At 36.7% G+C, this 13741-nt stretch overlaps 1 protein-coding gene across 39 annotated transcripts in view; it reads right to left on the bottom strand.

Moving 5' to 3' along the window:
• Positions 1-13741, bottom strand: part of Eif4g3 (eukaryotic translation initiation factor 4 gamma 3) — a 269231-nt gene that overhangs the window by 74765 nt on the left and 180725 nt on the right. For all 39 annotated transcript variants that reach the window (XM_074081102.1, XM_074081107.1, XM_074081115.1 and 36 more), the window contains 3 exons: positions 10399-10487; positions 4872-5118; positions 1925-2058 (listed from right to left, as the gene is read on the bottom strand). In XM_074081102.1, coding sequence (XP_073937203.1) covers positions 1925-2058; positions 4872-5118; positions 10399-10487 — 470 coding nt within the window. The remainder of the gene's footprint in view (positions 1-1924; positions 2059-4871; positions 5119-10398; positions 10488-13741) is intronic.

Genomic DNA, 13741 nt, shown 5'->3' with positions numbered 1-13741 from the left:
TGCTTTGGTTTTGATGCATACTGAGTAGGAAAAAAGTCTCAAAGGAGCTATGTCTCGTATGTAATGAAGCATTTAATATTTAATTTTGAGCCCGGTGCTGGTGGCTCACCCTTGTAATGCTAGCTACTTGGGAAACAGAGATTGGGAGGATAAGGTTAGGAGGCTGGCTCGGGCAAAGAGTTTGCAAGAATCTCAATCTCTGGGCCTCAAGGCATGTGAACTGTAATCTCAAACTCTGTGGGAGGCTGATACTGGGAGTATCAGGATCCCGTGCCAGGCCAGGAATATAGATATTGAGAATCCCCCTCTCAGAAAAAGAGAAGTTGGATGTGGATGGCATCCCCTGTCAACGCGTGGTGCGAGGAATCAAATGGCAGGGTGTGATCTAGGTTGGTTGGGGCAAAAAGTGAGAGCAGCTACCTAGCGAGTATGAAGCTGAGTTCAAACTCCAGTACTGTCTCTCCTTCCAAATTAAGATTTTACTTTGTCTCGTTAACATGAGATATGTAGCTTTTATTAAGCACATAAAATGACTATGAACTCAGCAAGGCTAAATAGCTCAGTGATAGTAATGACTGACTAAAGTCAGAAACAAGTAAGGTGGAAAGACATGTTTTCTAAGAGGATAATCTAATTGCCCTCTCAAGTACTGAAGCACCCTTAAATTCAACAATTAGTCATCCACTATCCTCATATAAGTACCTAAGAGAAGACTTAGCTTTAACAAGAGAAACTAGAAATTAGTTGCTATGGAAATGTAAAATAATACAAATAAGATTAGAATAAACAGCTGGAGAACATCTCCATAAAAAATGTGTATCTCATTTTATGAAAGTTAACTTCTACATTTTAATGAGAGATAAACAGTTCTTCGAAAATACTTCAGACATTGGAGGTATAGCTCAAAGGAAGACTGCTTGGTTGGCATGCTTGAGACCTCTAGCTTCCATCTCCAGCATTACCCAAAATAAAACAAATCAAAAATTTTTTAAGCTTAGTCAGCAACACTGGTTCATCTCTGATTTACATAAAACTACTTATATACACCTTATATACCTTATAAGGTATATAAGGTATATATACCTTATATACACCTGACTATTCCTTTTAACTTATTAAATGAACAGTGGCTATACTAATTTTCTGTAAGCAGCAAGACCATATGTAAAGAGAAAGAATGCCTAATGTCTATCTGTTTGCACCGGACTGGGGACTTTAGTTAACAGAAGTAATGACATACATTATTTGAATTATGTTGACCTCCCACACAAACACACAAGTTTTATCCGCCAAATACCTTTCCAGGTTTCTGACCTGTCCTCATCAATAATCAAATTTTGGAAGAGCGGGAGCCAGGTGTCAGTGGCCCATGCCTGTAATCTTAGCTAACCAGGAGGCAGATATCAGGAGGATTGTTGTTTGAGGTCAGCCTGGGAAAATAGTTTATGAGACCATAACTTGAAAATACCAACACAAAAAAGGGCTGAGGAAGTGGCTCAAGTGGTAGAGTGCCTGCCTATCAAGTGTGAGACCCTGAGTTCAAATCCCAGTCCTGCCAAAAAATAAACACATTTTAGAAGAGTGAGGAAAGAGCTTTATCAAATTTAGCCTTGTGCTATCTTCAACAAACAACAATTTTTAACTTATAATGAGGAAAGAGCCATAATAAGAAAATACATTATTCAATTTTTAGAAATCACCACTCAAATAAGGGCCCACACATTATTCTAACCAGCAAAAAGTAAAACTCCCACAGTGTTTTGGGAAAATCTAGTTCTGAAACGTTACAAGTTTCTATTCAAATGACATTTGGTCTAACAGTTCCTAAAAACTGCTCAAGTATGTATGTGAAATACATATCTGTTTTGATAAGTTAAAATCAGCTCCCACTGAAAGACCTGGTTCTCTCAAAGATGCAGCTTACCTTGTCAAGAACCACATCAGTGATAGGAGGCAGGCCCTCTGGTTTTTGGATACAGGCTGGCATAAATTGAAAGTCCAGCAGAAATTCCCTGCCATACTGCTTCTTGCCTTCAGTATCAGCAGGCTTCCAGGATTCTAAAAAGAGAGATGTAGGCAGATAACTGTTTGCACAAACTGGATTGCAGTATTTAGTTTATTTCCTTAAGCACAAACAAACAAAAAAAAAAAAAAAAATCAAAGGCAACCCTAAACTTCAAATACCTCAGAAATAAGGAATTCAACAAAACCTTTGGCACCACAGAAAACAAGGATACTTTGGTTGTTCATACAGAAATGGTATTTAGAGAAAAGAAAAAGATTAAAGGACATAAAACACAAAAATAAGTAACTAAAGGTACTGAAAAGTCTAATCATATATATCTGCTGTATAATCTGAACAAAATATAGTACAAAACAAATATCCTGGCTCTGAAAGCACTCTTAGCTATTATTTCTGTTTTATTTTGTTGAGATAGGGTCTTTCTATGTAGCCTAGGCTGGCTTTGAACTTGTGATCCTATGGCCTCAGTCTCCTGAGTGCTAGAGTGCTAGGATTACAGAAGTACACTACAATGCCCAGCTTAGTTAATATTTTTAATAAGAATTTTAAGTTACTATTTTACCATAGAAGTTTACCTTGCTACCAATGGTACTGTACCAGTAATCACTAATTTAGCCCCACTCTCTCTAAATGAAACTGGAGAAATTCTATATAATATTTTATTGGATAATGAAAGCAAGCAATGATTCTTTTAATTGACAGAATTCCTATGAAAATCAGACACCAGATCAGTTCATGGTAGCAGATTTTAGCTTCTATTTGCAGAGATTATAGATCCACTAATGGTCGGCAAAATTTTGCAGATATTTTTAACTAAATCCTATTACCTTAATATGTTTATTAAAAGGTGGCCAACTTATCAGGATCTAAATTTTAAACTGCCTTTTGTCCAACTACTGCTGTTGAATACTGTATTAGAGGGATAAAAGGAAGTTGATCGATTATAGTTGACTGGCTAAAAGTTGTACACTTTCACCATGAAAAAATGATACAGTATAATCTACATTTGTAAAACAGACAATACTCTCTCAATTTCCTGAAGAAATACTGGTGGTAGCTGCAAGTTTTTGGTGTTCTGGTATGCACCCAGATTGTCAAAAGTGACTTAAAAATACCAGCTTGAAAACTGAAAAAGAGTTTTTACCTAAAAACTTTTTAGGTCTTATAGCTCCTAAACACTGTGTGAAAATAGAAATGACAAAACCTAACAATTTCATAAAGTCCATTAGCAGGAGTGTACTGTGAGTAAGATCAGTATATCAAGGTGGGAAGTATAAGACAGTGGTTTTCAAATATTTTTGATTACAACTCACAGTAACAAGTACAACTTCATGACTCAGGATAAACACTTACAGAACTAAAATAAAAGTTTCTTGAAATCACACTAACTTTTATTACATGTAATGCACTGACACTTTTCCTTTTATAAAATTATTGGTAATGGCCCACTAGATTTATTTCATAGGCTACTAAATGTATTAAGACCAGCAGTTTGAAAAAAATGGTCCTCCTTATTTTTGAAGTCTGGTATTTTTACATTCAAACCCTATCTCATGAAAAATTTTCCTTTTTGTTGTTTTTATTATTGTTATTACTGGCAGTACTGGGGTTTGAACTCAGGGCCTCATGCTTACTAGGCAGGTAGGTGCTTTACCACTTAGGCCATTCCACCAACCAGGGTCTTGCTATGTAGTTCAAATGACCATGAACTCTTTTTTTTTTTTTTTTTTGCTGTACTGGGGCTTGAACTCAGGCCCTTCACCTTGAGCTACTCCACCAGCCCTTTTTTGTGAAGGGTTTTTTGAGATAGGGTCTCTCAGAACTATTTGTCCAGGCTGGCTTCAAACTTCAATCCTCCTGATCTCTGCCTCCTGAGCAGCTAGGATTACAGGCGTGAGCCACTGGCACCCAGCTGGCCATGAACTCTTGATCTTCCTGCCTCAGACTAATGAGTATTAAAGGCATAACCCACCATGCCCACTTTTAAAATTTATTGTAGATCTGGCAGACTAAGAAAAACTTTTCATATACCTCAAAGTTTCATCACAGGGAACCACCTTTTCCCACATGTCCACAACAAATTTTTCCCAAAATCTCAAAGCCAAATCATGGTGCACAATATTAGGACAGAAGTTTTTTGTTTTGTTTTTGAGATGCTGGGGATGGAACTCGGGGTTTCATGCTTGCTAGGCAAGCAAGCTGCCACTGAGGTACATTCCAGTGTATAGAATTTTAATGCATTTGACGGTGTCAGAAGATGAAAGATCTTGCAGTTTATCATAAATTTCTCAGTGCCATCTCCCAACACTACAGGTATTTGATAATTTAATTACATTGCCTGGCTGATTTATATCAGAGTTAAATTCTACCATGATTTCTGTCAACAAACTGAATCTAAAGCTTATGAAATGATAATCTCAAGGGACATGGTCAGATATAGTATCCCTCTGAATTAAAATGAACAAAAGTATCTCTTTCTTTTTGGTGGGACTGGATTTGAAATAGGGCCTCGCACTTGCAAAGCAGATGCTCCACCACCTGAACCACACCTCTGTAAATTTCTCTTGTTGAATTCCAACAGCCTGGCAGTAATGGATTCCCTTTGGCAACTGCTCTTCCAATGCCAGAAAAGTCCTGAAATACCAACATCAGGTATCATTTCTGCCAGTACAGAATTCTCTGGATTTGCTAATGACTAAATTATGTTTGTGTGTGTATTCTGTAGTTAGTATTTTGTGATGAAGCTTTTCCATCTAACATTTCAATGAGGAAGCAATATTTCTTTAAGATTACAGCAGAGTGAAGGGGAGAACGAACGAGGTACCCAAGAATGCAGAGATAAACATACCTGACTTAAATGGGAATGTGACCCCATCACCAGTACTATCAGTAGAGCCTGAATTAGCATCTATTCCTTCACCCTCAGAAATATTCTCAGCACCATTGTGGATAGGCTCAACTTCTTCTCCATTTTCTTCCACAGCTTTCACTCTTTTTAGGTCAGAGAGGTCTTTGTCCTGATGAAACCCTTGGCTTATTTTATCTTGTTGAGATTCAAGTACACTGTCAATTGAAAGTTCCTCTTCAGCTTTAGGCTAAAGTATAAGTGAAGATAGAAATTACATATTTTTTCACATGTATAAACATAAATAATGGCATATATCTACCTCCTACAAAAAGCACAGGAAAGCACTGTCACTCAAGGTAAGACTGTGTCAGCATATACTAGAAAGGTAAAATTTTAAAAAGCATGTTACTCATTTCACAACCTGGGATAAGGCAGACAATTCAAATAGCTACTGAAATGTTTTAAAATGTGAGTAATGAAATCAAAATGTACCAAAGGGTATAATGGAAAGAATTGTTAATCCTTGGAATTTGATGAACATGAAAAAGTTCTAGTCAGAAATCTGAAATAAGCATTCCTCTAACTAGTAAGGCTCAACAAATATAAACAGAAACACTCTGGAGACTGTATTTTGGTGCTGTCTTTGGCTGAGAAATGGAGAGTTGGGGGAATTAAAGCATTTAACTCCTATAAAGCCAAATGTATCTCATGTTACACGGAGGTCACATGTTAGTTAAAATCAATTTGCTTGGACTCGGAATACATGAGTGTGTGTGTGTGTGTGTGTGTGTGTGTGTGTGTGTGTGTGTGTGTGTGTATAAAAAGCTCAGAATGTTAACTCTTTAGGGAAAAATCTGGTTCTGAAGTATCAAGTCTATTTTTTCGGCAAAGAAGAATTGAAGCTATCCCTCAGGTTGTTTTTCACCATGTATCTGGGTGCCAGATATCAAACAAAACAGCTTTCTAAGGTCATCCTTAACCACCAAAACTCCTGAGGCAAAGTTCACCATGAAATGTCTCTTTCTTTTTCATAAAGAGGAATACACTGAAGACAATTCTATGGAAAAAGAACTCAACAGAGCACTGAGTAAGGTGCATATTCTAAATATCAGAATGCAGACCATCACAAATGATTATGTTTAAAAAGATTTGAGTGACAAATCTACTTTATAACACAAAAGAATTATAACAGAAATAATACTAGTAAGTTTTCTTTTATGATACATCAGATCACAGAAAAAAAGACACAAATTTTCAAATGTTATCAGTAGAAATAGATAGTTTTTAGGTCCTGATTATCTAATGGAAAAAAAAGTTTATGCAAATATGCTTGGCCCCCCCCCCACCAAACACACCTCTGTAAGAGGCAGTATATGGAAACTATCAAAAGATAGATGTTAGGAATGGTAATCCTAGCACTTGGGGAGCAAGTTTCATGAGTTTGAAGGCAGCCTGGGAAATAGCAAGGTCTCAAAACAAAAATACAGCAAAATAAAACAAAACAAAACAAAAACCCCACAGTACCACCAAAAAAAAAAAAAATCCACGAAGAGAAAAGAACTTGCAATCCCTACTGTGGAGGCACAGAAAAGAGGATCACAACTGAAAGCTAGCTGGGGCAAAAAGTCAGTAAGATCCTATCTCAAAAACAAAATGTAACTGCTGGACATGATGGTACATGCCAATAATCCTCGCTACTGGGAGGTAAAGATAGGGGGTTTATGGCCTATACCTCAGAAACTGAGAAGAAAAAACTTCATACTTATACTTTAAATGAACTCATAATGACTCCAAAAAACAAACTTTATAATTAAGTACAGGTCATCAGGAAAACTCTCCTTCCCTTAAACCCCAGAAGAGGTCTAACTATGTTGCCCAGGATGGCTTCACTATCTCAGAATCAAGCAATTTTTCTGTTGCAAATTCCCAAGTCATTGAGACTATAGTAATGCACTATCATACCCAGCAAAACTTTTAATAATCTGAAGTGTAGGCTAGATTCAGTAGTTCATGCCTGTAACTCCAGCTTTGGGGTAGGCAAGATTATAGTTTGAGGTCAACCCAGCAAAGTTAGTGAGATCCTATCCCAATCAATAAGCCACATGTGAAGTTGTATTCCTGTGATCCCAGTTGTGTAGGAAGCAGAGTTAGGAGGAACATATCCCAGGAAAACTCTAGAAAAAAGTGAAAAAGGGCTAGGGGCGAGGTTCAGGTGGAAGGTATACCTGCCTCGCAAGTGCAAGGCCCTGAGTTCAACCCCAGACCAAACAAAAACAGTAACAACCCCCAAGACGTACAAAACCCTGAAGTGTATGTATATAAATGATAGTAAAGAACAGGATAACTGCATTATATGATTAAGTAGAACTCTTCTTTTAAATCTTGCAAAATGTGAAAAGAAAATGCCGTTTTAGAGAGGAAAACTGGGTATTCCTCTCTGTATCTAAAATCCGTAACAGACATAAACAGAAGTTTATTATTTGGAACTTCAATTTCTAACACCAAAAAGACGTATAAAGACACTTTCCCCATGAACAACAAACCGTAATTTAGAGGACACAGAATCACTAAAGTGTCTCAAACACAATGTTATAAGGGATATTTCAAAAGAATCAACAAAAATAGGAAAATTAAATATGTGATTATTTTTCTTTCATCAGGGTGAAGCCCTATCAAACTAGTCCAAAAGAGCCTTAATAGTTTCTATTTTTTTCACTCAGAAAACCACAATGAATAAAAAGAGAACTCCATTGGCTTGATAGCAAAAGGTGAAACTTTTGTGTTGAAGGAGAATTTAGTTGACAAAACTCCAGCTTAACACAATGAATCTTTTAATACATGGAGAACTAAGGATGCAATGGTTGATGAAATTTCCTAAAATTTTATAACAAATTTTAAAATGCTTTCACCGGCAATTTTAAAAAGAAAACATTTTGTTACTTTTCTAGGCTATAACTTAAAGAAGCTAATAATATATATTTATAATGATTCGACAACAATGACGTATTTGTAATGATTCAAAATAGAATGTGCCTGCATATTATTTTTTTAAAGGCTGAGAAAATAACCTAAGGAAGAGAGTGCTTCGTCAGTGCAAATGAAGGAAAAGGTATCCAACAAATAAACTACTCTAATAATCACTTATTTTAGTTAAGGCAAGGAAATTACATTTCTGAAAGAAATCTATATGCAAATGAACAAATACTTTTTAAATTTAACATTTATCCAATAAGGGTAGGAAATAAGTGACTGATTAAAAATGAGTTAAGGTACTAGGGTGTGGCTCAAGTGGTATAGCACTTGCTAAGAAGGCATGAAGCCTTGAGTTCAGTCCTTAGTTCCACTAAAACAAACAAACAAACAAAAAATGAAAATAAAAGACTCAAAACAGTTCTCCTTTTTGAAGAATAACAGGCTAAAGCAGGATTATAGCAAACTATAGCCCACTGCCAATTTTGCCTCAGTACTTATTTTGTAAGACAGGCAAGGATAGGATGATTTTTATACTTCTAGTAGTTCATGACATACAAATTCAAATTTCAGGGGCCACCAATAAAGATGTACTGGAATATAGCCAGATTTTACTGGTTTACCTATTGTCTTTGACTGCTTTGGGGCTGAAGTGGTACAGTGAGGAGTGTGACAGAGATCACAACAGTCCATAGGTCTAAAATATTTACTATTCCAACTTTTACAAAATAAGTAAGCTGTTTAGGAAACCCTAACTAGTCTTAAAATGTCACACACACATACAAAACCAGTATGAATATTTGAAGACATGAGAAATATAGCTATAGGACAAAGGAACATGAAACATAACAGAAGAAAATGAATAAAAATCCAGCTGCACCTAAAAAGAAGTCAATATATATAGCCATACCAGGAATATATGTGATTCCCATGCCTCTAGAAAGTATTTTATTTTCTGTAGGAGCAGCATTTTCTTGTTAAGCTGCAAGAGGAGTGTAACAACCACTGGCACCTCTACTGTTAGTGCCAAATCTTACTCCCTGATAACCACAATCAAATCACACCCATGCAACATGTTAGTGGTTGCTAAGGGCCTAACTGTGACATCAACAGAACATCACATAAAGGTAATGGCAGGACAGGGAAAGCAACAAAGGGGTAATGTAAGCTGCAGGAAGAAGAAAATTTTTTCTTTTTAAGTGCTGGGGTTTTAACCCACAAGCTTCTAAATTTGAGCTATCCGCCCCGTCCATCGTGTCCCCCCCCCCACCCAACACAAACACCGGTCCTTTTTTGCTTTAGGTGTTTTTTAAATAGAGTATTCCAGTTATGCCCACGCCAGCTTGGACTACAATCCTCCAATCCTCCTCTTTATGCTTCCCGCATAGAAGGGGATGACAGGCGCACAGCACCATACCTAGCTTTTATTAACGGAGATGGGGTCTTACATACTTTTTGCCTGGGCTGGACTGAAACAGTGATCTTCCTGAATAGCTAGGATTATAGGCACAAGCCACCATGCTTGGCTAAGAGAATAAAAATTTTAACTAGCTAGAAAAGTAAATGCATTTAAAGTTGCCTTAAAACAGCCTATCTATTTTAATATCATTTTAAACCTTCAGAAAAATTATATTATTGAAGTGGTCTATAAGAATAGTGTAAGGCCAGGCCTTGTGGTCACTTTCCATAGTCTGAGCACTTGCGAAGCTGAGGCAGAAGGATATCAAGTTGGAGGCAAGCTGGACTGCACAGTGAGACCATGTCTCAAAACAACATCAAAAACCTTCGAACAAAAAAGAATAGATTAAAAAGCCAGGTGGGGGTGGCCAGCCTGGGCTACATAGTGAGAAGTGAGACCCTCATGTCAAAAACCAATAGTATAAAAGGAAAACAGTTACTAGCAGATTGTCTATACTACTCCATAAGCTTTAGTGCCCAACACTAAGGATGATGAGATCACAAACAAGGAAATTGTTCCAGCAATCCTTAGCACTGCATTTGTTCTTGTTTCTGCCTCGCATCATCTTTTGGAGTTGGTATTTTTTAAACTATAGCAAAATCTGGTGAGGCTTATTTCAACACAGACAAATGATATGAAGAAAAGTTACTGGGATGTAGGGGAAAAGAAGATTGGAAATAAATTTTCCTGTACTGTACTGACTATTTCCCCCACAGTATTTCTACCATCACTGCTAATGGACATTTCAAAAAAAAAAAAAAAGCTTTTGCTTACAAGATTAGTCTTCTATGTGGAAAGTTTCAATTAGGAAGAGGTTTTTTTTTGGGTTTGTTTTGTTTTTTAACCCAGGGTCCTAATGCTGAAAAGCAAGCTCTCTTATCAACTGAGTCATGTACCCAGCTGCAAAAGTTGGCCACTTACAAGAGAGATTTTCAAGGCAAGAATTCAAATGAAACTAAGCATGTCATTAAAAATCGTTTAAAATCTACAGTAAACAGACTTTTAAAAATGAACTTTCTGAGCTTGATAAATCTCACAGGTAATTTGCAACACCACCACTGACCTGAAGATAAGTTAAAGCTATTTGCTGCCTCTTACCTCCAATTCAACCTCTAACACCTCTTCATTGGTTCGGTTTCGATCTTTTGGTTTCTTCCAGGTCTTTGGTGCAGTAGTAACTGTTTGCACTGAAACACAAGAATAGGCAATTAATTACCCCTGCAAAGTCATGCTGAGAATTATTAGGTCTAAGTCATACCTGTATTCAAATTGAGAAGAATAAAAGAGAAGTTCAACTGTACCAAGAGAGATTTGGATGACTGGCAATTGTGTAGCTGCAGCCCAGAGATTTCAACAGCAAACATATTAGGCACACACTCCTAACTTTCTGACCAGTGGCTTTGGTTCCTCCTATATCATGATAATTACCTGGCATGTTATTTGAGTGAGACTGAGCATCCCCAATCTGAAAATCCAAAGCATTCAGATTTACAGAGTAAGGCCGTTCAACCAGTAAATGTATGCAAATATTTCCAAACTGGAAAAATTCTGAAATACTTCTGATCTCAAGCACTTCAGAACAGGGATAGCCAAAATTGGCTTGTGTGCCAGGCACCAGGCTCACACTGTAAATCCTAGCTACTTCTGAGAATGAGATCAGGAGGATCATGGTTTGAGGCCAGCCCTGGCATAAAGCGAGACCCTATCTCAAAATTAACCAGGGGAAAATAGACTGGAGGTGTGGCTCAAGTGGTAGAGCACCTGCTTTGCAAGCGTAAAGCCCTGAGTTCATACCCCAGTCAATTCTAGACTTGTGTCTACTTCTATTAACTATAATTTTTTTTTCTTTTTTCTTCCAGTACTGGGAACTAAACTCAAGGACCTCGCACTTGCTAGGCAGACATTCTACCCGGGCCCTTTTTGCTTTGGTTATTTGTCTGGTAGGGTTTTGTGTTTTTTACCTATAGCTTCAGTTTGAAATCCTCCAACTTACAGCCTCCCATGTAGCTGGTTTGACAGAAGTGTGCAACCAAACCTGGCATGTTGGCTGAGATGGGAGTCTTGCTAACTTTTTCTTGCCTGGGCTGGTGTTGAACTGATATCCTCCTGATTCTGCCTCCCAAGTAGCTAGGATGACAGCAGCAAGCCACTATACCAGATGCCAACTGTGTAATCTTAAGTAAGTCACGCCATCTTAAGTCTCTTTACAATTCTATATAAAGTGTAAGAGATTGGTAGCTGTAAGAAAATATTTTGTTCAGGACTCAGATATTTTTTTAAAGATTTCTAGATAACAAAAGTAAATTTTTATGTAACACTTAAATAACATTTGGTTTTCATCTAAATTCAAAATCATTGGCCTACACTTTACTATTGCTGGGATAAAATTAAGAACAGGCCATTTCTTTTTTTTTTTAACTGGATTCTTCTATACTGTATTGAAATTCTAGAAAAAAAAAACAGCTTTTTTTCTTTTCTTTTTTTTTGGGGGGGGGTAGGCTCTACCACTGAGCTACACTTCTAGAAGACTTAAAAAGACTTAAAAATTAACCTGATTTACAGATTCCACAGAATGAACATTTGTATATAAAATTTAACTATAACTTAACCATCACAAAGTGAACAGAAAATATTAAAAGGATCCTACAGAAGGCAATTTATCAGTTAGCATATGGGAGTACAGTGTTAAAGGTGGGTGGGTAGGGAAAGGAGTCACTTAATAGCAACATTACCACAGCTGAACAGACACAAACTAAAGGGTTATCATTTAATCTGATTCCCTGCAGAGCTATAAAATCACTCACTGAGATTCTGGGATGGTGGAACAGTGTGTATAATCTACACAACTGGTTTGGGGAACAAGGAAAAAGAGACATTTAATACTTTTCTTCTCAAAATTATTGCATCATAAAAAAAATTCTGCAAAACTTTATTGACATACCTCAATTCTTCTTTAACCTTCCCCCCAGGAATCACAATGAACAAGAAAATAATAATAGGAGAGCTATTATTATTCCTTTGTGACCTATCCAAGGTTAATCACTTTCTTCAAGTAAGGAAACTGTGCAGTGTAACATTTACCATTGCTTCACAGCCTTCTACCAAGTTCTGTAGTTATGTTTTATATGATCTTCAGTTTGACATAGCCAGTCTGTTTTAAAAAGTATTCCCCAAAATACTTTTGATTTTCATTCTGCTTCCATCCTTCAAAGAGTTATGGCATATTTATAATCTTGTCACAATCCATTTAACAAAGTTTGATTAGATTTCAGTGAAAATTTCCAGAGTATTTTTTTTGTGGGATGGGGGTTAAATAAGTTTACTATAATTAGTACGTATGGTGTAGAATTTCATGCATATGAAGAGTGCCAGCAGTGTGATAATTTAAATGTATTTAAAGAAAAAACAAAAAAAAAGACAAATGCACAAATTTGCTGTTGCTTACATCACTGCAGCTTCTAGAACCCAGTTTCTTTTAGTGATTCAAATACAAAATGGAAAAAAAAAATTTTGTGCCTGGAAAAAAAGTTATGGCATTTGAAGAATTTGTACATTTTAAGTTTCATTTGGTTTCATTTCACACTGACATGCATTCAGCTCTAAATCCCATTCATGGAAAAGAAGAAGACTAATTTTGAGGGGAATCTTTGGAATTTGAAATAAACTCACAAATACAAACTTTTCTTTCCAAAAATGTATCAAGCTTACAAAAACCTAAAACATAGAACAGAACATTTCTCCTATGAGTAATATAACACATTTAAGATTTTTTTTTTTAAATAGGTATTTACCCATTGGGAATTGTTATTCACCTTGTTCAGCTGGTTAAAATCTTTATTTTATTTTATTTTATTTTTTTTGTGGTACTCAGGGCCTTCACGTTGAGCCACTCCCCCAGCCTTATTTTTGTGAAGGATTTTTCGAAATAGGGTCTTGTGAAGTATGTGTCTGGGATGGCTTTGAACTGTAATCCTCCTGATCTCGACCTCTTGAGAGGCTAGGATTTCAGACATGAGTCACCAGCGCCTGGCCTGGTTAAAATCTTGATTTAAACACTTGAAAGTAGTAATTCAGAAAAAGAGTGCAGAGGGTAGGGCATGACTCAAGTGGAAGAGTGCCTGCCTAGCAAGCCCTAACGACCCTAACCTCTTCTTTTTGAAGAAAAGTACTTCTTTTCTGGAATAACTGCAAGTTTTTATAACTTTCTGCTCAAAATTGTCATGGTAAGCTTGGCTAAAGAAGCCTGCAATAACTATGCCACAGTGTCAGTCAGGCTCCACCAGATTATGTCACCTTTACATTGAGCCTCCCACAAAGTCTAAGGCCAAGGACAAAATGTAAACAAGTTCTTTGCCACAACAGAACACAACCAACCTCAAATCCAATCTTCAAAAAGTCCCCATTCCCATCTGAAACCTCATGAGCCTGACCTTCACCATCT

The sequence above is a fragment of the Castor canadensis genome, chromosome 7 (genome assembly GCF_047511655.1).
Source record: "Castor canadensis chromosome 7, mCasCan1.hap1v2, whole genome shotgun sequence".
In the NCBI taxonomy this organism is placed as follows: Eukaryota; Metazoa; Chordata; class Mammalia; order Rodentia; family Castoridae; genus Castor; species Castor canadensis.
This window is presented reverse-complemented; position numbering and strand designations above follow the sequence as displayed.